At 40.7% G+C, this 24,650-nt stretch overlaps 1 protein-coding gene across 7 annotated transcripts; it reads right to left on the bottom strand.

Annotated features, from left to right (window-relative positions):
* Positions 1 to 940: 940 nt before the first annotated feature.
* Positions 941 to 24,261, bottom strand: ATG13 (autophagy related 13). 7 transcript variants are annotated; one of them, XM_085306166.1, is made up of 18 exons: positions 21,427 to 24,261; positions 19,093 to 19,174; positions 18,119 to 18,199; positions 17,387 to 17,506; positions 16,897 to 16,943; positions 16,220 to 16,360; positions 15,117 to 15,157; positions 14,465 to 14,561; positions 14,023 to 14,121; positions 13,194 to 13,284; positions 10,691 to 10,789; positions 8,362 to 8,472; positions 7,489 to 7,622; positions 6,568 to 6,685; positions 5,737 to 5,814; positions 5,327 to 5,443; positions 4,735 to 4,863; positions 941 to 3,974 (listed from the first exon to the last, which is right to left on the bottom strand). In XM_085306166.1, the coding sequence occupies exons 2-18, from the start codon at positions 19,159 to 19,161 to the stop codon at positions 3,897 to 3,899; spliced, it is 1,650 nt and encodes a 549-aa protein (XP_085162292.1). In that variant the 5' UTR covers positions 19,162 to 19,174; positions 21,427 to 24,261; the 3' UTR covers positions 941 to 3,896. The 7 variants fall into 7 exon arrangements, with proteins under 7 accessions (XP_085162292.1, XP_085162273.1, XP_085162307.1 ...); XM_085306147.1 differs by having other exon boundaries at positions 19,093 to 24,261; XM_085306181.1 differs by lacking the exon at positions 14,023 to 14,121 and having other exon boundaries at positions 19,093 to 24,261.
* Positions 24,262 to 24,650: the final 389 nt, after the last annotated feature.

Consider the following 24,650-nt stretch of genomic DNA (forward strand, 5'->3'; position numbering starts at 1 on the left):
GTATCTGTCCACTGGCGGCATCCTGGCACATGTGCAAGAAACAAGACTAAGGGTGGCTACGCTGCCAACCACAGCCACGCGGAGAAAGGAAAGTGAGTACGAAATACCTCATACATGAGCAACTCTGGGAAGAAATAATAGTTTGCAGGCGCCTCAGGGTGAGGCTGGAAAGAGGTTTAGAAGAAGAATGAGGTACTGCAAGTTTGGCTCTTTGCTGTACTGCAGTAGGCTGAGCAAGGCTGGGCTAAGGTTGCTCCTTCCACATTAGTGTCTCCCCATAGTGACAAGTGTGATGAGTACTCTGCTGAGAATCACCACTTCCTAGAGGAGCAGCCAGACAGCTGTGGGGCTTATTGTAGTTGCCAAAGCTTTGCTGCCTGCCCCCCACCTTGGCTCCTTCAGAGAAGAGATGACTGGGCTGTGGGTCGATATGGATTATTCCCCATTGGCAAGGCAAATCAGTCACCATTTTCCTGATCAGGGCAGCACTATGGGCTGCTCTGGCTAGTAAAGGACGACTGAACAGTGGCTGTAGGAGACCATCACAAAACCCAACTTGTGTTTTGTTGCCTACCCTGTCTGTATGACACAGACAGGGTAGCATGTGTCAAGCATGTTATTAACAAACAAATACAAAGCAAATTGTTCTGGGTTTTTCCTTTTTCAACCCCTCCCTTCTTGAAGCATGTTAGTTTGTCAGCTGGCATGGGACATCCAGACAACTCCTGATTCTTCCAACTCACAAGGCAGGCCATGAGGCCTACACCCTGCAGGACAGACCCACCCCCACACCTGCGTGTGGGACCCATTCCATGCTGCTTAGGAAACTCACTGACTTCTGCAGTTTTCCTAAAGAGAAAGACTGAAAGGTTAGGACTGTTCCAGACCTGTCAATACATGCAGTGAAATGCMCAGAAGAACAGAGCAGTGTGGCAGGCAATTGCTTACATAAAAGTTTTATTGGAAATTCTTCGAATACTTGAAGTACATTGGAGACAATTTCCAAAACAATGCAATTTAGGACCCTTCCCCTTCACCCAAAGCATCTGTAAGTCAGCAGCTACATATATACTGTCCTTAACATAGAACTGAGAATGGCTGCTAAAATAAACAGCCCTCATAACACTCTATCTGTGGCAGGCCACAGCAGCAGCTAGATCCTTCATGAAGCAGAACATTAATGCAGTGATCAGAGATCTGGTAGTTCAGATATAGAAACTAGGTGTTAAAGCCAAGGAGTATCCAGAAAATGGGCACGTACCTCAGCTCTAGAGAAGATCTTTATTGCTATGACCATCCAGCTCATCCCTGGCAGCTCCTATAGACAATTTTCTAGCCTTTGAAGCAGAAAAACACCTGCTACACTGAAATTCTGCCTTGTGAGATGTGGGAGCTGAAGCCATGTTCAGAACTACGTGAACAAACGAGCATGAATATTTGGCTCTGGGGACCACTGGGATAGCATCAGCAAGAATGGCGTATTTTCTGTCAACTCCACAGCTTTTCAGTGTAACAACAGGACAGTAGCAGCACTGGCCAGATGAAAATCTATTCCAGTCTTCCCTGTGAATACAGTGTGAACCAGCACTTTACTCAATCTCCGCTGCTTGGCAGCTCAGATAATAAAACTTTCCCAAGCACAACCTGTAAATTAAGGGAAAGGTGACAGCCCACTTCCTGCAAGGTGGTAGAGACTGATGATCCACTAATTCCTTGTGTTCCTGGACCCTTCTGATACTACTTGCATCTGTACAGGAAGGTGGATCTGGCTGTGGGGATCAAGTATTTATTATTTACCATGTAACCAAAGCCCCCTTGCAAGCTGTTTATCTAGAAAGGCTTTTTGAACATCTGTGCGTCTTTGCAAGGAGTAAGGAACTTCTGTATATGACATCATTGCTGAAAAGCTGGATTKGTTTACTAAAGTAGAAAGGATGGTGGCTAACTGTCCTTCAATAAAACTCTTACCTGGGGTTTTAGAGCACACACGACCTCCCACCAAACACACTACTCAACAAGAAAGCTGGTAAAGTTCTAAGCATTGTGTTGATCTGCTTTACAATACACTATATCCTGACCTCAGTTCCTTGCTCTAGGAGCAGCACAGAGATAGTGACCTAGAGATTCCCACAGCCTATTGCCATCTGCCAGCAATCTTTTTCAATAAGGAATACAGCTACATTGAAGAAGTCACATTTCAGTAACTAGAAGGCTTGTTACTCCACCAGTCAAAGGAAATTAAGATGCTTCCTCAGTACAGAGGAAGCACAACTCCACCTCTAGGAGGGAAAAAAAAAAAAAAAAAAAAGTGTTCTAGGACCATAAGGAGGTCTTGCAGTTGCTCGCTGTAGTTACACATGGGAGAAGGGGCGAGAACCACAAGACCTACCTTATCTAAGTTTCTGCTTAGTGTCACTATTTCTCCTCTCTTCCTCACATCAGGCAAAGGACATACAACAGCCAAAGCAACCACAGAGCATTGCCAGCCAGTCACACTGCTAATAGCTAGCTCATTATAAAAATAAACTTTCAGCTAATCAAAAGCCAACTGATTTAAAAGTACCATAAGCCTCCCCAAAAATGTGCTTCTTTAAAGAAGCTGCCTTCTGAACAGCTGAAGAACACAGCAGATTCATCCATGCCTATCAGAATGCAGTTTTTTGCTAAGTAAGTCCCTGCCACTCCACTACAATGATGTGTGCATTTTCATTGCATCAATGGGCCCTGACTGGATGTAATGGAAACAGTGTCCCCAAAACAGAGTATTATATTAATCAAGTTTGTCTCAGAAAATAAATATCCTGGATTTTTTTTTCCATTCTCACTGGACAGGATTCCATGGCACACTTGCTCTCTGCAGTGATCCAGAGCAGAATGACCCGCACTACTACATGAAAACAAAACATCTTTTAAATATAGGTTTCTTTAAAAGCAATAAATATTTCTTGATTCTTAAGATCATCTATTAACCATAAAGCAGCAAAGTTTGCAAAGGTTAGAGGAAAGAATCTTGGACTAAGACTCCTAATTACATAACCCTAAAGAAATAGGATTCCTAATATTTACAGTTGCATTTTAAAAGCAGAGACTATGAATTCAGCATCATCCCAGCTGCTGCTTGCAGAACTGCCAACAAAGTCAAGACTCATAAACTCAGCACATCAGAGTTTCAATTCTCTCAGGAAAGAGTGGAAAGGAAACATAGAAAGCACTTCTGTAATTTCACTCCTGCTTATCTGACAAACATAACAGAAGGCCTCACAGAAAAAGACCATGTAGAGACCCAGTTCCTTGGAAGCAAAAAACAAAGGTAACTTGTATTATACAGGTCCCAGTGTCTCTTGCTGTGCTCCAGGCACTCACATTGAAGTCAGGATGAAATGCCCCATTCTGTGGATGGATGTCCTAGACTTAAAACTTTGAATCTGCTGAACTCACAGACCTTGGAAATAAGCCAAAGCTTTCTATGCTCTAACAGAACTGAAGACTGTAGGAAAAATAGTCTGTTAGCAAGACGCTACATCTGGAGAAATTATACTGTAGGACCTCTGGAGGAAGCATATGGCAGCTTTTCACAAACCTCTCCAAACAGAACAGAGACTGAAAATGTTTCATACATTGCAGTTTGACTTCCTGTGTCTCCATTAACGTCACAAATTCAAAACTGAATGTCAATGAGAAAAGCAGTCCACATCTATGCAGTGGTGTAACTGAGGAAAACTAGCAGGTGAGCTGTGTCTGCTGCTGAAGACAGTAATCAGACAAAGCTCACTAATGGAGGGAAACTGTCAAATGAGGCAAAAGGCAGAGGGGGGTGAAAGACAGATATTTGTTGACACCATTCTCTAGGATGCCTTGAAGAAGAAGAACCACTGCAGCAAAACTGGAAGACAGTTTCACTGCAAGGTTTCTACAAAGGCATCAAACTCTTTGACATTTTTCTCATGGACTGCCAGCTTCTCTGGTAACGAGTCCTGGAAAGCAAAGAAGGGCACAGATCAGGACTCAATCACAGYAGGTAAAAGGATGCTTTAACACAAACTACAAGGCAAAAATTCTGTTTCAAAGTCATGCAACCTCTCTCACTGCTCTGGGCTCCCTTTCCCACACATGCACAAGAACAGGAGTCCTCTGGCAGGATTTAGCAAGTGACGCTGAAAAGGGCACTCTGCCCAGAGTTTGTGTTCTGCAGAAACAGTGCATTGGGGCCTGGCCTTGTACAGTTCCCTCCAGCAGCTGCAACACAATAACCTGTTAATGTTGCTGCCTTCATCAAGTCTCACTTGCAATCTACTGTAGGAAAAAAATGAGTACCAAAGGCAGAGAGCTGCAATGGCTGCAAGCCCTATACTGCACTCAGCAGACATCACTCCAAACAACCAGGCTAGATTGATTCAGGTAGTTTTATCTGTGCTCAGGCTGCAAGGTCAGGCCCAGTTTGCCACTAAGCCAGATATGCCAGAAGCAGGATTAGTTTTGGGGGTTTGAATGACAACCAGTTTCCCCCTCTGTAGCAAGCAGACTGCAGCAGCTTTCAGCTTGCAGATAAATATACCCATTTCAAAGGCTCAGATGTGCCACAAATAGGTACAGTTTTCTGGAAGTCTATTAATGAGGGACCGCTTTGGACAAGGTCTCTCTTCTGAGAAGATATTAGCTTGTTCAGAGGAGAAAAAGGGAGAGGATTATAAAGAGCAGGTAATTTCTACAAACTTAAATCTCATGCTTCCATACCAAATCCTCTGCCATGGACTGAGCTCCAATGTCAATTGAGAGGCTGCTGAGTTGAGGTGGGTTCTGAAACTCACGGTAAAATGTCCCCAGATCCATTGGAAGAATGTCATCTTTTGAAAATGCTGGTTTCTAGAATCAAAGACACTGCTGTTAATTCCTGTTCAGCAGCTTGGCTTTCCTTTTGCTGTAATCTCAGGTAAAGACACCTTCTAACAGTAAACATCTTGGTATTACAGTCATTGCTGCAATAACACAGTTATTAAATAACTGAAGCTCTACCCTTATCCCCTGCCTAGGCCAACATCTCTTCTTGCCTGAGCACATGCAAGAGAGCATTTCTGTGGAACCTGGCTCCTTCAGACATTAGAAAGAAGAGAGCAAGTACATGTATTGGTAGGAACTGGAAGATTATTTCATTTATAGCTTTTGGTTCACAGTATCAGTGCCTTTGCAGTTTTGGGATTTTTAGCTCAGTTTGGGGATTGTAAATCAGGAGCCTTTTATACCCAAGGAAAACTCCTCTGACATCATTTGCACCTGGAGCCCACCTGAGATGCAGGTGTTGTGTGAGAGCACTAATCAGGGCACTTACAAAGTCAATCATAACAAAGTCATCGTGGGTGTTCCCTGTGCTGCTGCCACTGGAGCCATCTGAGTGTAAGCTGCCTTGCAGAGGCGATTCAGTTTCTGGGGAGTCGGGAGGATTCACCTGCTCAAGAAATCAAAGATTGTAAGTGCTGATCTTACCATTCAGCYTATCTGCATATTTTGAATGTGGGGGCAGTTAAGAGGCTGGGCAATAAGCACACACTACTGCTGGGGCAGTAAAAACATTTCTTTGTCTGGAGAACCCAAGGCCCAACATGGGAGATTTCTTGAAATCAAACAGATGTGGACAATTAGTTCTTTGCTCATAAAAAGTGTACACAAGGTAAGGAATAGGATGGATGTTGCATGAGGGATGCTGAGAGGGCACAGATTATACCTCTAAAAGGGGCTTACCATGGGGTCGTTATCTTCGAGCTCAACATTCTTGGGAGCAAACATGGCAAAAGGAATGTCTAAGTTGGCCATGGTCACCTGAGGAGATTTAGGAAACAGAATTTCATTAAGATGCTCTGCTTCCTCAGAAAAGAAAAGGATACTGGAAGTCTTTGTCCGGTCTGCTAAAAGTTGCCTAAAATCACACTGACAGTTTGCAGGAGGCTGATAACCTCATTTAAAAGGCATAAAATAGACTACTCAACTGACCTAATACAGATCATGTGCCCTGTGGAGGTAGGATGGGTTATATACATCCTATGCAAGATAGGCAGGGATTAATAAATGCCTACAGATTGAAACAATCCTCCTTCACACATCCAAAAGGCCTGGAAAAGAACAAAAAGCATACTTAGGAACAGCACTAGGAAGTAGGCAGCTTTCTAAGCTGCCCTAGCTGAGCTTCTTAAATGATTAAATACTGGTGATGAACTGGCCTACTACACATTCCTCCAAAGAAGGGAGGCTTGATACCAATTCCTCCAGTTTAAGAACCTGTGGTAGCGGCACATTGCCTGGTGAAGTCATGAATATCTTCCATATGAAGTACAAATGAATGACTTCAAAKGAAGTCTTCCATACCCAAACAGGGTGTTGGTAAGGCAGGGTATATTAATGGCTGTCACATCCCAAGAGAATTTTATGAAAAATACGCCTGTGACAGGACCCTCTAGGCAAATGCTCCAGGCAGGAATTTGTACTCTCATTCTTCTGGATTGCGTTTCCTYTGTGTGGAACCTACTGGAGAAGCAGGGTATTATGGTGCCTTCTGGGAAGATCTACTGCAGTTACCTGATTAATGGGTTTGTTGACAAAAGCTCCCACCTTCCGGATAAAGATGGTTTCCAGAAGGTCATGTGGGGAGCCACACTTTCCTTCGCTGCTGTTTGATACTGTTTCTGTGTCCTCACTGAGGGAGACAGAGAGACTAACTAGTGACTCTTGGCACAAATAATAGACTTTATTTCACTTTACAAGATAATTCTGTATCACTTTACAAGATAATTCAATGCATGGCTACTAGTTATTTTTATGACCTGTTTTTTCCTACTACGGGTATTCATAACTCTTTAAAGCACCAAAACTGATTGAGTTTTCTGGCAAGCGGACTACATATGTAAGGTATCCAGGAAAGCGCTAATGCAACTATAATGCTTTTTGGTTTCCCCACAGCAAAATCTCCGCTTAAGATATCTAACTCAGAATTATGTGAAAAGACAAGAGACATTTGAAAAGAAATGAATGTAGAAACATAAAAATGAGGGATTGTATTAGCAGAGAGGGAAGTGATTTAAGATAGTTTGAGGCTGCATTGTTTCCTTTTAAGTAACTTCTGTGTCTAAAGTTTTGTAGTGTAACACATGAACAGATCTGCACTGTGACTATTTTCCATAACAATTCACATTTCCTTGACTCACTTGTGAACTTTATCTTGCTGTTTTATAATCATCAAAAACAGTGCAGAAACTGTACTCTAAAAATGAGATATCAGAAGATGCACGGATGTTAAGGTGACAAAAGTGTAAGTAGATGACAGAGATCATTGGAGAAAAACTGAAAATATCACAATCAGAGAAAGCTGCTAGCTGTTTTAAGGGGGGGAAGACAATAGCTGTGCTACAAAAAATAGCTAAAAAGAGAAAACAAAGTTTTAGCTTTACCTGTTTTTTAAATGAATTAAGACAAGTGGTGGGCCATGTAAGACTGACCTACCTACTAGAAGGAGTAACTGCTGAGTAGTGGGCTCCATCTAGTGGGGTGCATATCCTTTCTTGGTCAGCTTGAGTGCCGTGTGCTGGCTGACTAGGAACAGGAGGCACCCCCCCCTCTTTTCCTGGACCAATTAACTGAGATGGAGAGAAACAGTCAAGTTAGATATCTCTAAATTGGTTCAATAACAAGCTAGACATAGAGCAGATTCTGTCATACTGGGACTAGGTAGTGTTTTTGGCATGCAGCTAGGCTCCAGTTACCATGAAGCAGAGGGGAGTGTCAAGCAGAAGGTGATCTCCATAGTACAAATGCTTTCTTATTTCCTTTCTATTCCTCTGTACTTCAAGCTTGATTTACACTGCAGAGCTCTATGCCCATTTCAAGTAATGGAGGAATCATATCCTCTTCTACCATCACTGTGTCAGCAAAACTGGTGTGGAAGCAGCAAGCAGAGAAACATTTCTTAGCTTATTTTATCTGATGAATGGATGCAAATATGCCAAAATGGACTGTCAGTGTATCCCACATCTAGGCTAGAGTGCTGTGCTTGTGCAGCTACAGTGACAGCAGCTCTGTAATTCAGCCAAGGCTTTGGAAAAGGTGATGCTTCTGTGCCAGCAAACAGGTTTGGTACCTGTTCTTTAAGCATGTTTTTTCTAGGGTACTGCTACCCTATCTGAGTGAAGTTAAGGATGCTCAGGAGCCAGTTCCTAGCTCCCCTGYAAGTTCTCTTTATTTAGCCTAGATTCTTTTCGTTCCTGAGCAGGCAAGATATCAGTGCATGCACTTGTTTCAAGGCCTCTCTCTGATGTACAAGCGACACATAATGGTTGCAATACCAGCCACACTTGTTCCACCTTTTTTTACAAGTACCTGGTGAGGGTGTGCAGCATTCAAGCCACCAGCAAAGAGTACAGGATACCCCATGTCAGCTGGTCCAACTGCCAGGCCAGCAGGCTGATAGGAAAGACGAGAGCTGGAAAGCTAAGAAGGAAGAGAAAACACAAGAAAGGCGAAGGGAGAGGAGAAAGTAAAGGGAAGGGGAATGCCCAACAGTCTGAATAATCACCAGACTCTGGAGAAGGAACAGGAGAAGTTGCAGGCAGAGCACAGTGTTTCAGGCTGGCAGAATAAATGCTAGATTTTTCATTAGAAATCAATCATGAAGTTTATTTTAAAAAAGTTCTTACTGCAGGGGATGAAGTTTGGGTTTTGACAAGAAAACAAGATTGGTTTCCTATACACTGAGGAGGCTGTGCAAGGTATGACTGACATCTAACACAGGGAAGCTCTGCTTTATGGGACTGTTCACATACTGGAAAAAGCGTGAATACCATCATCAACTTATTAAAGAGATAATATTTAAGTACATATTTTTTTCCAAAGCAACTGCAATATAAACTGTTTGATCTCAATTCCATTTTGCATTTAAAAGAGTTGGCCTTCAGAGCCTGATGAAACAGCTTAAGCAATAGAATGTAGGGTCCTGAAGGTGTACTAGTTGAAGAGAGAAATGGGAAACTAACCCTTGTGAGATTGCTTTAGGAATAAAGTGCTGGAAGTGGTGAAACCCAGAAGGTCATTACGCACCTTAAGTAGAAAGAGGGGCAAGACTCTTTCCTGGTTTGGCCTTCTCGACTTCAAAAGGAACACTTCATTCAGAGATCTGCATGTGATACCCCAGCAATGCCCACACTGACATCATTTACGGTGGTCTCAATGATGAACAGCACTTACCTGCACAAAAGGCTAGTTAGGCTGAATGGAGCAACCTCTTTCTCAGAGAAGGCCAAGTATAAAATTGTAATATGTTGTGCTCCTGGAGATATCCAGCTAACTTGACTCTTTTTGTAGGAATTAATATTGCTTTTGACATTATTTTATGCTCATCCATCTGTAGAAATCCTTTTATAAATTCTAAGGAGTGTTGCTCACTGAACTGATCTAATATTATCTCTATTTAAGAAATCTTCAGCATACACAGGCATGCTTCTCTATTCTTTAACAGTCTTTTTCCCCGAGTATTCTTTCAGTCATTGTTAGCTTTAGAAACGTGAAACTTTTAAGTTCAAACTGCATCATTCTCCACCTGCCTTTGAAAATCCTCCAACAACTTTGTAGTAGCTAAGTGTTCCCATTTTACTAAGTGTTTCTCTGTCCTTTGTTTTAAGAGACTAGCACAAGCATGAGAAACATGACTTCAGACAAACATACAAGATGTAAACAAAGAACAGTAATTCAGGTTGTGTTACTTGTAACCATGAAGTCAGATATAAGTAAGACTTTTATTTTCTCCAATTTAACAGTATTTCTGTTTTAACCCAGGAAAAGATCTAACTGACTGCAGAGATTCTAGGACATAGATTTTATTAAGAGAAAACATTCAGCAATGTGCCTTATTACTTGTTGTGTCCTTGACTAACAGTTCGTACTTGCAACATCTGACGTTCAAATATGCTTTTCCTGTCTTGGGAGACCTTCGTTTGCAAAGGCATTTAAGCATCCAGCTCTCATTGAAATCCTTACAAGAGAGAGAACTGAAAACTTTGGTAGGCTTGAGCCCAATGGAAAGCAGGTGACATTCACTGACGTTAGGGACCTTTAGCATCAGTGGGACCAAAATTCACCCGTATTTCTATTTTTTTTAAAGGCTGTCAAAGTCAAATAAAAAAATTTATTATGCCTTTACACTCTCGTTTTCTCTGTTCGCTCTTCTTCCTCCTCTGGCAAAGGAGGGTTATAGCTGTCCTTTGCCAACAGCAGGTTGTGTTCTTCTAGGCATCCTTAGTGTTACAGCTGTAGGCTGGGCTCCCATTTCAGCAGAGGTAGGGAATGCTTAGTTCCTTCTCAAACACTGACCAGCCTGACAAAGTACAGTGCGCTTCTTTTATCTCCTCCTTTTAACCTGAAGACACCGTTTTAAAAGGTTGCTGAAAACTATTCCCCATATCCTCATTAAGTGTTCTAGGCTGCTTCCTGCAGGGTTGCTGTTCATCTGAAAGACTGCAGGTGTTTTTTATATTTAGAGAGCAGTGGCTTTGCAAACTGACCAGGCCCAAAGACGCGCCTGTCCTACTTTGGGTTGACTAGTCTTTTTGATCCGTAACAAACTTTCTGCGTTGTCAAATTGGTGCTTTCCTGTATTTGTTCTATCATGCCAGTATTATCTGGCCATGAAGACCATGTTCTATTGTCAACTCACTTGATGTGAAAAGGCCAGTCCCATCACTGGGACCTTCAAGGTGTCCATCACCACAGGAGGAGGGGTCTGAAAATGTGCCTTTGTGACAGTAAAAACACACTGTGCACAGACACAGACACACAGAGGAAACAAAAAGAGAGAGAGAAGAACTTCAGAGAAAAACTATAAAGGATTGGCTAAACTGAAAGCTAGTGAAGAGACTTTGTTTGCAGCAGCCAAGTCTACATAGAGAGCAGAATTCTCAGTATTCCCAGAAACACATTAATTTTGTGAAGGATTGCTTTCCAATCTCAGTGAACCACTCAACACAGTAATATTTCAGACTCCAGTGAACACTGACAGAAACTCTGTTCCACAGCTAATTAGAATTGTTAACAGCCAATTAGCAAGAAGATGACTGAGTAGTTGTCAGAAAAAACTAAGACTGATTTTATTTGGAAATGTACAAATTACATATATTTCAATAGTCTCCATCCATACACCCTTAATCTTCTAGCATTCTAAAAGACAGCAAGGATCCTATCTTGGCATTTCTGTACTGTACGCTCAGACTAAAAGAGGGCCCAGACTAAGGGACAGTTCAAATAAACTGATGTGAAGAGAGGGCTGACACTCCACAATTAAATTCTTTCTTATGGAGGGTGCTAATGCAAAAATGGCATCCCAGTCCTGGGCTGGTCCCTGATTTCTCCCCAGTTGTTTTCCTATCAGCACAGTCGAAACTCGAAACTTACGAACTTACAAAAGTCGAACTTACGAAAGTTTGATTTGTGGGTACCACCTGTGCTCTGACTTTCTCCTGAATTTTAGGGTATTCTCCAACCCACATAACAGACATGCTATGCAGGTCCACAGGGAGAAACTACCATCTACTGCCTTGCATCATGCAGGTTGGGCTACTGGGAACGCAGGTAGATCTGTGGATAATCTGCATATGAGCTGTCTATACCACAGAGTTCCTCCTATCTTCTTAAGCATTAAGTTTTATATAGAAAGCTGGAGGAAGAGAAATCAGCTTTCCCTGCCCCCCTCCTCATTTACTCTAGAGACCACTCTGTCAAGTCAGGCTCACAATTCTAATTGTGGTTAAGACTGGCAGTTGCTTTATACATAAGCATGCGGTGTATGCCAACTATGAACCACAGAAAGGCAAGAAAGGAGGCTCATACTTGATATGAATCTTCAAGGTTATTCTTGTTTCATGAAACTTTGGTCTCACTGCGAGGAAAAGCTTTATGTTCCCTGGGGAAATGCCAGCTTCAATGTATTCACAAACACTGTTACTGTTAAATTACGCTGGCATGAGCAAGCCAGTGGAAACTTCATCATGAACCCTACTGCCTTTCACCTGCTTGGTGAAAAGGCAAGACACAGCTCAGCCACAAACCCATCTCCTGAGCTGTATATCCTGGAACAATAAAAGCTTTATTCCATTAGACTCATCATGAGTGCTGCCTGATCAGGTCAATTATGCCAGATGCCCTGTTACCCCAAATCCAGTCAGCACAGAAATACTTCCTAAGAAAAGCTCATTTCCAGCTCATTCAGCAGAATGCATTCTGCTAAACCAATCAGACTAATTCCTTTGAAGCAGTAAGAAGACTCATAGCAAATTCTTTCAGATTGGAACAACATTCCAAATACACTCCATTCTGTGCTTCGCACCCCCAGTAAAACAGATTTATAGGGTCTTTAGATTGTCTTTAAAGTTCAGTAGAACCATCTGCTTGGCAGAATAACAAGGCAGATCATTCTTGAATATTTAAAGCTATAGGAAAAGAGCAAAACTGGCCAAGTCTTCAAAATACATAATTGTTGAGTCAGATGTATAAGGAGAGAGAAAGAAGAACAGGAGTTTCCAYTTTTCAAGATTCAGATGAGATCCATTTGTTGTTTCTTTTAAAACTAAAACTTAGAGGAAATTTGCACAGATAGGTGGGAACACAGAGAACTCTATTTAAGTCCCACCTAGTTCAATACTACAACCCAGTTTGTTTGCCAGTACATATTTCTGCTGTCCCAACTAGTTTTAGATGGTCCTACAAAAAATGTTTTTGTCTTTTTCCTATTTTACTATTTTGCAGTCCAAAAGACATGACTGTGCCGTAAGCATTTTCCTGATATGTAAATGTTTCTCAGTTTCAGTCTGTTACCTCTAGTAATGCTGCCTGGGATCAAGCTCTTGAATTCTTCTTTTGCAGTGATCAGTATGTGTATGTACTGTATGCTGCTATCCTCTTCAAGCTTATCTCAGCCCAGCTGCAGGACTTAGTTCTTTTAATCTTTCCTAATAACTCAGTCTTTCTAGTCCTGTGGCACTAGAACTAGATTTCATAGTGTATCATAACAAGACGAGTAATAAGCTTACATACTAAATTTTAATTATACAGACTGATCTAGCAGCAAGAGGCTTCATGCTTACACTATAGTTGATGCAGGAGYAGGCACACATACTAATCATGACTGGTCAATCTAGAAGCAGAAATAACCTGCTTCCTCTTACCTGAGATGGAGGAGAGGTGGAGAAAGATGTCGTACAAACTTCTTGGGAATCTTCCACAGAGGGGTACACTGCACCATTGTCCTCCCCAGCTCTAAAGCAGCAAAAAAAGGAACAAGTCCTAACTGAAAATGGAAAAAACACACTGGGACAAACATTGCAGGGAGATTGAGAGTATTTGAGTGGACTTGAAAGGAGAATTATGAAGGGCTCTAATAATCTTCTTGGCAGAACTGTGGAAAACAGACTATTGAAATTTTAGTTCTCCTCAGAATTATTTGCCCCAGATACTTTTCTTATCTCCAAATAGGAACACTTTTTCTTTTTTTCTTTTTTTTTTATTGAACTAAAGAGTTTTTCCTGTATCAGCCAATGCTATTGGCTTTGGTGTGGAGAGAATCATTGTCAAACAGTGCTACTGGTCCCAATTTGACTACTCTCATGAATTTTAGAGAGGGCAAATCCCTCATCTACAAAGAAAAACTTCAGCTCCCCATGGAAATCGCTGAGGATGCATGCCTGCAGACATTAGTTCTACATGAAGATTAACTGTTACCCTTTTAAATTCCCAAAGGTAGCCAAGGTTCAACCTCTTTTGGGGCAGAGTGGTTCTGTATGGAATTTGGGAACATAATGGGGTTTGCTGCACTCAGCCTTCTAAACCTGAGGGGAAACACGTTGCCYTTCCTCATGTGCTCAACCATGTCACTATGACTGACCCTGATCCTCCAGTCTCCCTTCCCATGCAGTCAGCAGGTAGTGCAGAAGGCTCTGTATTTGGGCATAATGATGCCTTCACCATAGCCCATGACTGCACTCAGCATTTCCTCACCTGTAATTGCAGGGATGCATGGGCGAAGAGCTGGGATAGGGACGGTCCACAAAGTGATCAATGATAATCCCCATGATAGGAGGGGTCCTCTCAAACTGCCTGCAATGCAACAAGCAAATGGTGTTACTGGTATTCCTCACTACTAGCCCAACTCATGGTGCCCTCACAGAAAGCCCTAGTACCTGTTAATGGGACCACAGCATCTATACCATTCAACTCTGCAACTCCAAGCAAGCATCAACAGTTTAGAGTCCCAGAGTCTGGCTCAGGGCTACCCAAATATTCCCCTTGCTGTAAGACTTAAGCCTGACAGAGTCTTCTCCATGAAGGAACATCTCAACAGGACAGGATAAGCAGAAGGTAAAGATTTAGATTTCATAATATGAGGGATTTAATAACATATGATGGTAAAACACTTTCTGGCATGATCATATTTTCTCACCTGGTGGACATGAAGGCAAGGTTGATTCTGTAGGCACAAGACAAAGTGATGGTGCCCACTGGAGTACCCACTGTCCCAACACGGACTGTCTGGAAACCTGTATGGTTAAAGAATAATTATCAGATTCAATGGTTACACAGAACTGATTATTTATATTCTATACTTCCCTATTCTGAGATTATATCATCTTATTTTCATTGTGTTTACATTATTCCTTGTAATCTGAACTCCAAACACAAACATAGAACACATAACGAAACAGCAGCACTAGGCTGCCTTGCTGTTAGGCCTCATCCACAAGACTCCTGATCTGACTTCCTATCCTGGCTCATACACTGCTCTGAGGTGCTTCTTGATCCTGGGTAGATCATCATCTCCTTTACTGGTCCTGCCTCTTATGAACATACATCCATATTTTCTTTATTTCTGTTCTTGATTGCTAGAGTCAAAATAATAGTCACCCTAGATCTTGTTAAAGTACATTATACCTGTCACTTTGTGATATGATTCTTTGAAGAAAATATCCACATTTAAAAAGCATGTGTAAACCTCAGGCTTAATTTTGCTTGCAGCACTTAAACATAGTAATAAATGTCTCTCAAGTACAGAGAAGAGTTCTGCTCTAGTTTATGTGTGGTGTGTCTAACTATACCTTCTCCCAAGCCACTCAGCTGCACTTCACCAAAATATATCCTGCAGGAAAAAGAACAAGGAGGTATTAGGTCTAGTGAGCCATAATGCTAAACGTATCTATATTCCCTATCTAATTCAGTAATAATGGGAGGGTTGGAGCCACTCTTCCTCTTTAGAAGAAAACATAAGTAGTAGCCAGAAAGCCCATCTCAAAAAGCATTCCAGCTATTTCAGAGGAAGATGTATTACATGAATAGAAAGAGAAAATGGTAGCTGAGTCTAATCAGAAATATTTTAAGCCTGTCAATCTCTGTTRCAGGTCTATGGTTTAGAGCAAAAAAGTGAACTGATTTAAATTTCAGGGATGGGTCAGTCTTTAAGCTGGTACTCATCACACAACATAAAAGATATTAACTGTACTAGAAAGAGAGCTGCTCTTAAGTATTTGTCAAATCAGCATTGCAGGCAAGAATGAAGAAATGACTGAGGTTTCTTTTAAACTTGCCTGTGCAAATGATGGTAACAAACATGAGACTTTGGACTAAAATCATCTAAATTAGTTACACATGCACATCAAAGACTTTTCTTGAAGTCAAACAGAAGGCGACTGGAAGGTGATAACCATGAACTGTAAGACAGTTGGATCTCACAGGCTAAACAAAGCTGAGCTCAGTATTTGGATGAGAAAACTGTAGGAACTACAGCAAGTGGAGCTCAGGATGTATCTTTAAAATGGAACAGAAGGACCGAGTCTGGGTCTAAACTGCAGAAGTATGCATTGCAGTTATGTGCAACTTAGCCATGTGTTTGTCAGATATAGGCCATGTGCTGAGCAACTGGATACAAATACGCCATTTAACCATTTAGCTGCATGCAGAATTTTTGTGATCGTCTCAACAAGCTAGGCACACAATGGTACTTTCAGAGCTCGTGCTTGTTTTTTTTAATGCCTCAGAATGAGGCTATAAGGTGATACACAGTATACAGTTCACGTCTATCACCGATATGTAGCAGTTAAATTCCAACTACTTGAATTTTTATCACTCATCCTTTTTCACCACACTTACATCTACACTGTGCAAATCTGCTGCTTCAAATGTGGTATTTTCTATTTCGCTTTACCTGTACAATATTACATATTCATGGCCTTGTTTCCTTGAGAGTCTGTAGGCTGGAGTTACTCTGGTTATAGCAAGTAAAGACTTCAGTAGTAGAGACAGCCTGTTGTATACGGTGTATGAAACTTTGATTTCTTTGTCACACCTGTAGAACACACATGAAAAAATATTAAGTCTTTTTTTGCCAATTAAGAAAGTAATTTTTTAATCAAAATGAGTCTGGGCCAATTGTTCAAACAATAAAAGAAAGCCTCAGCGTGACCACCTGTAGTTGACCAACCAGCCAAGAGTCCTATTTCAGTCTAGTCACTTCCCGTAGAATTAATTGCTGAAAAATGCCATGCAGCCTTGTAATAGACAGAAGAATCCTTACAGTATTAAAACCATTTGTAGCTATTGAGTATATGAACCCTTGTGTCTGAGGAGGTATACTAATTGCAACGGAAGAATGAAGAAAGAATGAAATTTCTCGTTTCCTTTCTTGACACTGACATTAAACAGCTGGACAGTGCATGAAATGAAGAGAGGACTTCCCTCTGAAGTGTCACAGGTAGCACAGCCAATGTGTGCGCATTCATCAGCATGGATTGAGCAAGCTTCCCCATTTCATTAGCTAAAAATCCTCTAAAACAAACATGAAGAAACCCAACAACACAAAGGAAGTTGGAAAAATGCACTTACTTTTCATTCATTTCTAGACACCAAATTTCCAACTCCATGGAATCTCCCTGTATCAGAGAAAAGATGGTGAACAAAGGCTCATTTCAGAACAGAAATCTTTTCACATCACATTAATGACCAGCAACAGCCAAATCTCTCAAAAAAAGATGTTCCTCTGGTTCCCACTTTCTTGTTATCTTGACAATAGACAAAGGTGCACTGGAAGCTTCACTACAGAATTTGATCACCTGAGAGCACACCTTCCTCAGAATGGCTAAACTCTTCACAGCTAAGAAGCTATATATTTTGCTGCTCTCTCACTTGTGTATTTGGCCTCAGACATTTGCAGTGAATTGTTTCCGTTAAATAATACTTTTCTTCTCATCCATATACTAGTTAACCTCATGACTGCAGACGTTTTTACATTATCTTGGGCTAAAATGCAGAAGCTTTGGTAGGTGACTTAAGGTGCAAGTGATAAAACAGAAACCTGTTTTGACTCGGTCCTCACCTCTGAGGTTTTGAGAGAAATCTCCACGCACATAGATCGTCCAACAGCAGGCAGCTGTCCTGCCAAGGCTTTCTTTGCTTCATGAGTAACTTCTGGTATGTCTTTGATTGCCAAATTGAACTGCAGAATGAATGAGACAAATCAATTTTTGTATTTCTTTGAACAACTGCCTAAAGGTACAATGCAGGCAGATTCATATACCAATATATAACATACTAGGTCAGCATCCATTGAAGTATTTACGAAACACAAATTTGCTCAAGCTTTTCACATTTGCAAACAACATTTCCTTGGCTGCTACTTAAAATGGTTTTCATGATCCTGCTGTACAAAGTCACACTCTTTTTTCCTCACTTGAATTATATGTTCACCCACCGAGTATCTTGAGTCTCTTCAATTTTATTGAAGCCCATTATTTTTAAAGTCCTGAATCACAGGTACAAACTTCTGACAAAAAAAGAGCTCATGACACCACCCCCAGCAGATCTTGGAAATGTGCCTTAGTCAGCAGGTAGGAGTTGCCAACAGGCATCATTTATCTCTCCTCTAATTAGGCCTTAGAGAGCCCAGAGTGGCATGTTACATGTCAACAAGGAAAAAAAAACCTAACCAACAAAATTGAATATAGTAATTATTATATATGAATAGTTAATGTATTCTGCACAAGAATTGCATGTGTTCTCAACACTAAAAAACACAGTTAGAGAATTGCTTTAAAAATTGTGACTTTACCCAGTCAGAACCTGTTGGGGAGGATGATGATCGGGTACAGATTTTCTCTCCAAGTCGGGCCTGGACAATTACCTGTACCGTCTGAAAGACAAAGGAAAAGATACACACTGATTTCTTGAACTCATCAGAGCCCTCTACTCAGAACCTAGACAAATTCCAGGTTTTTTTAAAGAGAGAGAGAGAGAGAGAGAGAGAGAGAGAAGACTGACCGACCAGAATGTAGAGAAGTGAAGTTTGCTAGGCTAATCTTCAGGTATAATCACCTTGAATTATTATGTACAATAGGTAGACATTATCTCAGACAGAAAATGATTTTAAGTGGATCTTTTTTTTGTAATAACATGAAATAACTATATCAATTTCATGATCAGGAATTGCACTGTCTTCAGTAATACTGAAACAAGATTTATAACTATATCCTGAAGCTGGAGACATAAAAGACATTCAAATGAGTCATCTGTTATCAGAGTATCTATTTACTTCTAGTAAGGCCAAGTAGTAAAGTCTATGCACCAAGTAAGGCCAAACTTTTTTTATAGTTACATATCATAACTCAGAAGAACAGATACTATTTCTCTTGGATGCAACAGAACAAAATTTAGAGGGACTGAAAATACGGGTTAGAACCCAGCAGGGGATAGGGATACTATCTAGCTGTTGGATGCAGTTAAATGTGTTGACAGGAACTCAAAGATGACAGAGGTATGATCAGCCTATAACTGATTTTATAGCAGAATATTTTACGGAGAGGGAAGATGTATTGAACGTGGAAAAATATATTTTGCTAATTCCTCTTAGGAATCTCTCTCTCTCTCCCTCTCTTTTTTTTTCCTCCTAAATTTGCCTTCAGCTTTTCTTGTTTTGATCTTTAGCAAGCAAAAAGCCCCTCTGTTATGCTACACTATCTACCAGGAATAAGGCTTTTTTCTTAAAACACAAATGAAGGGAGATTTGCCCACAAGAGGAAGAGTTACCTTCAGAGCAAAAAATTTGATGAACTTGTCCAGGTCCTTCCTGTCCTGGGAACTGAGATCAGTGTCCATTGCATATGGCAATCTGAAATACAGTACAGGCCTGGGAATGAAGTCTTCCTTCAGCATTCTTTTGGATTTTAAGATTTCAAAATATTTTGCCATTAGAGGCTAGCTCAAGAGAAACAGAATGTCTAACATGCTAAGAACTTTSTGGAGGGTGTTAAACTCGCAATAATAATAATATATCTTGTCAGTGCAAAAGATACCAGAAGAAAAACAGAGTAAGCTCACAATTAAAACTGGATACAAGTTCTCCAATCTTTCTAGCTTAATGAAAGAAAAAAAAATAAAAGGCCACCCACCCCAACACCACTCTGAGTTCAGTATCAAACTACGTATCAGACACTGCAGTCTCAGCTTCAAAGAGAAACCTCTTCAGTTATCAGCACTGGTCAAAACCAAACCAAATTGGTTTCTTGGGTCTAAAATCCTAAAACTGGTATTCCAGTAATATTTCAGTAGATATTGAAATCTATACAACTGTTGCTGGAGTGACCTATATTGCTTATTTACTTCCAACAAATATGTACTTGCAATGTACCTGTATTTGTATTCTTCATCTAGCTACAAATTTATTACAACCAACTGTAAAGATGCATTTTGCCAACAGACAGATCAAAATTCTATGTTTGCTTCTCTTGAAAGCCTTTAATGACAGATACTTAGCTCCCACAATCACACTAGCTTGTTTTTCAAAATATTATTTATGTTTTAGCAATACAATGAAACTTGTATAGTGCATGAAACCACATGTGCCAAGATATTAATCGGATCTCTGCTGCCAGTGCATGACATGGCCTTGGATAAATGATAATTTCTCTGTGGTTCAGTTTTTTCATTTATATGTTAATAACCATACAGAGACCATGGGGAGGATTGCCTTAATTAGCAGCATTAATTGTGCTTTTTACTCATAAGCCTTCGAAGTATTCTTTCTTAACTTCTGTTGCTGTTTTTGTTTCAAGTACTGGAGTTCCCAGGTCAGTAAGCACAAGCAGCTGACGTGCACAAGGTTACTTCATTCACTGTTCAATCTTTATGCAAAGAGTGATCTTGCAGCAAGCCTATAGTATTGAGAAGGACTGAGTACTGTATTTATACAAATTAAAGCTTAGCAGGACAAAGGGCTTAATAATCCTGTTCACACGGGAAACAGCATACGATCTYTACTGACTACATGCATCTGTACTTATATTTAAGATATCTCCATTGAATAGCAATAAACACTTATTTTAAGTAACACTTCAAGAGCATCACCTAAGAGATGCTGCTACCATTATAGAGCACTTTACAGAGGAGAGTGCTGATTTCCAAATGACTCCATAAAAAAAAGTTCAGATACCTAATCCTGTTGAAAGGCTCCAGGCTACATTCATACGGCATCTGCCAGCATGGTATTTAAATTGAAAACTAATATAAGCAATTTAGTATCAGATACATTAACAAATTATCCTTTGGATATTTTAACCTCATCACCAAAAGTATTATACTTTCTTTCTCCCCTTCATCTCAACTATATAATAGTCTTTCTACCGCAGAGGAAATATGCAAAAAAGTCAGCATTTAAAAGCGCTAGATGTTTGACTGATGCACTAGTCTAATATAGAGAAAGTAAGCTTTTAGTATGTATGTTCCCCATTAATAACTGCAGTAAATACGAAAAATAGGTCAGAATCAATCATTATTATTCTTCTGACTTAAACAGGCGATGCACTGTAGGGGTTGAGAGGACTTGAGACACTGCACAAAACCTGGCTGATATGGGCAATAAAATACAGCATAAAATATTTTTTTTTCTCAGACAGAATGGTGACATTTAAATATCAAGAGAAATCATATTAGCTTTTAATACAAAAAGAAGTGAAAGGATATCTATGTAAAACCGCTGAAGAAAGGGGCAAAGTGGTATATATCCTTATGTCATAGGGGAGCTGTCAAACAAAACACCTACTGGGACTGAAAAAAACCAACATTCTGGAGAATGACTATTGCAAAACATTAGGTAACTAGAGGAAGGAGTCAGGCCCAGTGGTGTCTTAGGAAAAGAAACAAAGTAGATTATCAAAGGGTTCTCTGTGCAGAACAGGAGCTGGTTCTAACAGTTATAACAACCAAATGTCTATAGAGAGGAGAGAAACGGCCACAGTCATATCTTGGATTCACAGTTCAAAGAAATAGAGCTTCACAGGTCTGCCCTGCTCTGGGAAAACCAGGATGCTTTCTGGGAGATCCCAAACCATCCAGAACATCCATGAAAAGTTTGGAGATTCATACTCTTATCTTTCAAGCTCCAAATGCCAGCAACAGTCGACTCACCAGCGCCTAAAATAAAGCAGAAAGCATCAGGCAAGGTTTCATGTCAGGTAACTAATTTCAGGGGGGGAACAGTGACCCTGGAATTCAGTTCCTGACATTTTTAAGGATTGTCATCTGATGGCCACCATCTCCTGTTTTTGCAGGGAGCATTTGATGATTACCTGACATCTGCTGAGGCCTAGGACAATGTTCATTTTAAAATCATTCTCGCTACAGCCATCATTTTATTTACAAAAATGACTTTGTACCCTTACGTTAGTTGCCATCAACTGATCGGAGCAGGAAGGAAGTCTTTTAAACTTAATTCCACCAAACTCATTCCATTTTTAAAGTCCTGTAAGCTGCAATGCCAACACAGCTCCCAGTTAAGTGTCATTTATCCAGACGAGTGCATCTCACAAGTCAGGCTTAACTCAAAGAGGGTGCTACCTAATTTCATACTGAACGACCACCATCAGAGAGTAATAATCTCTGGTCTAGGTCAGAAACCCACAGATGATCAATTCCCCCTCAACCAAGTAATCCTTTGAAAAAACAGACCTTACGCATAGGTTGTTCACAAATGAAAACAAGTATCTTAGGCACGTGGCTTTTTGCTTTGTCTCTCACATCTGGTAACATCTGCTTTCATACTATTTGCCTTAGTTCATATGCATTTGTCGTCTCTTTCCTCTAAACAGAAAAGTCAAACGTTCACTGGAGAAACGCCACATGGTGTTTTTTTGGCTAAAGTCTTATTCTTTCTTACAAGACTATAAAGCAGAGATGCATATTAGGCCTATCCAATACTTTGACATCTGATACAGGGCAGTGTGCCTTATACGTTCTGTTAGTATTTGTACTTCCCTCACCAAGGAGAAGGGTACATTAGCAACTACGCATAAGCTGGCGGCATCTTGTCTTCATGATGCAACAAACTGCAGCGGCCCTCCCCCTCATGCAGTAGTACAACCCCCAAAAAAGAAGAAAAACTACAACTACCAGCATGCCATGCTCTTGTTTGATTATGAGCCATCCAGGGGCATGAAGACACTTGTAGCCTGGGCATACAGCAGGTGCACAACACCACTTGTAGAACATTTCACCTGTGGGCATTTAGCATGCGTATGTGTTTGACACTCACTTCCATAAATGGGAAAGGAGCAGAAGCAYCTAACATGTACCAAGCACTGTTATTGCTGGCGGGGAAAGTGTACGTAGGCCACCTCCACCACCTCTCTCCTCTGAGATTTCCCTTTGAGCTAGGACTGCTACAACTGAAATTCATTATGGCTTCCTTTATAAGAGATAATTATCAATGCAATATAATTATTCAAGGTTTCTTCTTAGCAAGAAGGCCATGAGAAAGAAATAGAGAGTGCTGTCATTGTTAAGAAGAGGGCTGTGGACACATCTCATCCCAGTTTTCATTTCCTGATTACCCGAGTGTGCCCCAAAACCTAGGTTCCTTGTTTTTTACCATTCTTTCAAAACTTTTTGGAAACTCAGGAACCAAATCCAACCACTGATTATGTCGTATATTAAGTTCCTGAACATCCTTGTTGAATCATTCAAGTAAACAAGAAACGCATGGAAGTTTTTCAAGCTTTTAGTAGAGTGCCTTTGACAAATAGCTGAGGAAGCTTTCCTAGAACATCTCCTTCAGTGAGAAAGCAGCTTCAGTGCAGATAGGTATTTTGAGCACATTAATAAGCAACTATAAAAAGATCTCCATAAAGACAGTGCTCTGTTTCAAGGCTAGCCTTTAAGTTAAACTTCAGTATCCTACAATTAGTTAGTTTTCTTTTCCCCTTCCTAGTAGGTTGGTCAGAAACCTGGGGAGAAAGAAGGAGATGGGCTGGGAACAGCTCTAAATTTTAAGATCTGCCACTCTTGAAGTTCATGAATTTTTTTAAAAAGATCAGAGATTCAAGAGGCAAACTACTTCATATTACATAAATATTCTGACCAAATCAAAGACTATCTTAGTTTACCAYGTGGTTAAGCTTTAACTGACAAAGAGGCAATTTTCCTGCTGATCAAGATTTACTTCTTAACTTGGAAATGGCTTCCCAGTTTAAGGAATATCTTACTAAAGCCTGAACTGCCAGCTCTCCACTGGCTTGAAAACAAAATTAAGTAATTTCTGTTGACTGGCAGTTACATTCTGTACTTCCCGAAGGTCTAAAAATGGTATCAGTTCAAAAGTCCATCTCTCATTTTGTTTGTCAGATCAAAGTATACAGACTAAAAAGGAATTTGCTTCTACAATCTCCAATAAAATAAAACTTACAACCACCAATAAAATAACTAAGTCTCAACTTTTGTGAGAATACATGTTAAAAAACCTTGAAATTATGTAGATACCATTTAAACAAAATAAGGTGATCCTGTAAGATCCTTTTGGACATATGAATGCAGATCACTCGYTGACCTGAAGACTTACTTCTTGCTTAAGAAGGGAGGTTTCACCAGGTCAGGCCACTCCTAAAATAATTTGGAGATGCTCTAGACCACATTTACAACTAATTTTCAGCTAAGGCAGTAATTTACAATGTTTTTTCCAYTTACAATGCGCCTAGTCACACCACTTTTGAACTTGTTAAATAGCTAGTTCAGACTCAGTTCAAAGTGTCCCTTCTCTACCAGTACGCTAATATTGAACGTGCTCCTGCTCCCAGTGAATCAACAGGGAGTATTCTCGCAGCAGCCTCCTAATAGCCACAGTTCGAGCAGGAAAGAAAGATGTGATATTTAGTCCAGCTCTTGATCCTTCCTAACAGAAAGCAAACTTAAATGTTATAGAAAAACTAAATACAAYGAACCACGTGGTTTCAAGTTGTAAATATTACTTCTGGGCTCTGATGCATTTTGCTTTTACAACACAACATTTGGGGGGGGGAGGTCAAACAACCCAGCATGCTACATCCACCCCACTTTCTGCTCGTTCTCACCAGATCTTAGGAAAACAAAGCCGGCCACGTTTATGTGTGGCTTCAAGGGCACTGTCAGTCAGGTGCCAGCGGGTATTTCTTCAAGAAACCCCGTTTTTTAGAAATTTACGAAGCGAAAGCAAAACGGTGACACAAAGCTGTAACCAACTGCTGCCGACCCGCCTCTCAGCTCCCTCGGCTCCGGGAGCGACGCGCGGCTCGCCCGGCCGGCCGCACCGCCGGCGCAGGCGGCGAAACCCCCGCGCCCCG

Source organism: Rhea americana, unplaced genomic scaffold (genome assembly GCF_003343005.1).
Source record: "Rhea americana isolate MKP2758 unplaced genomic scaffold, rheAme1 scaffold_102, whole genome shotgun sequence".
NCBI classification, from domain to species: Eukaryota; Metazoa; Chordata; class Aves; order Rheiformes; family Rheidae; genus Rhea; species Rhea americana.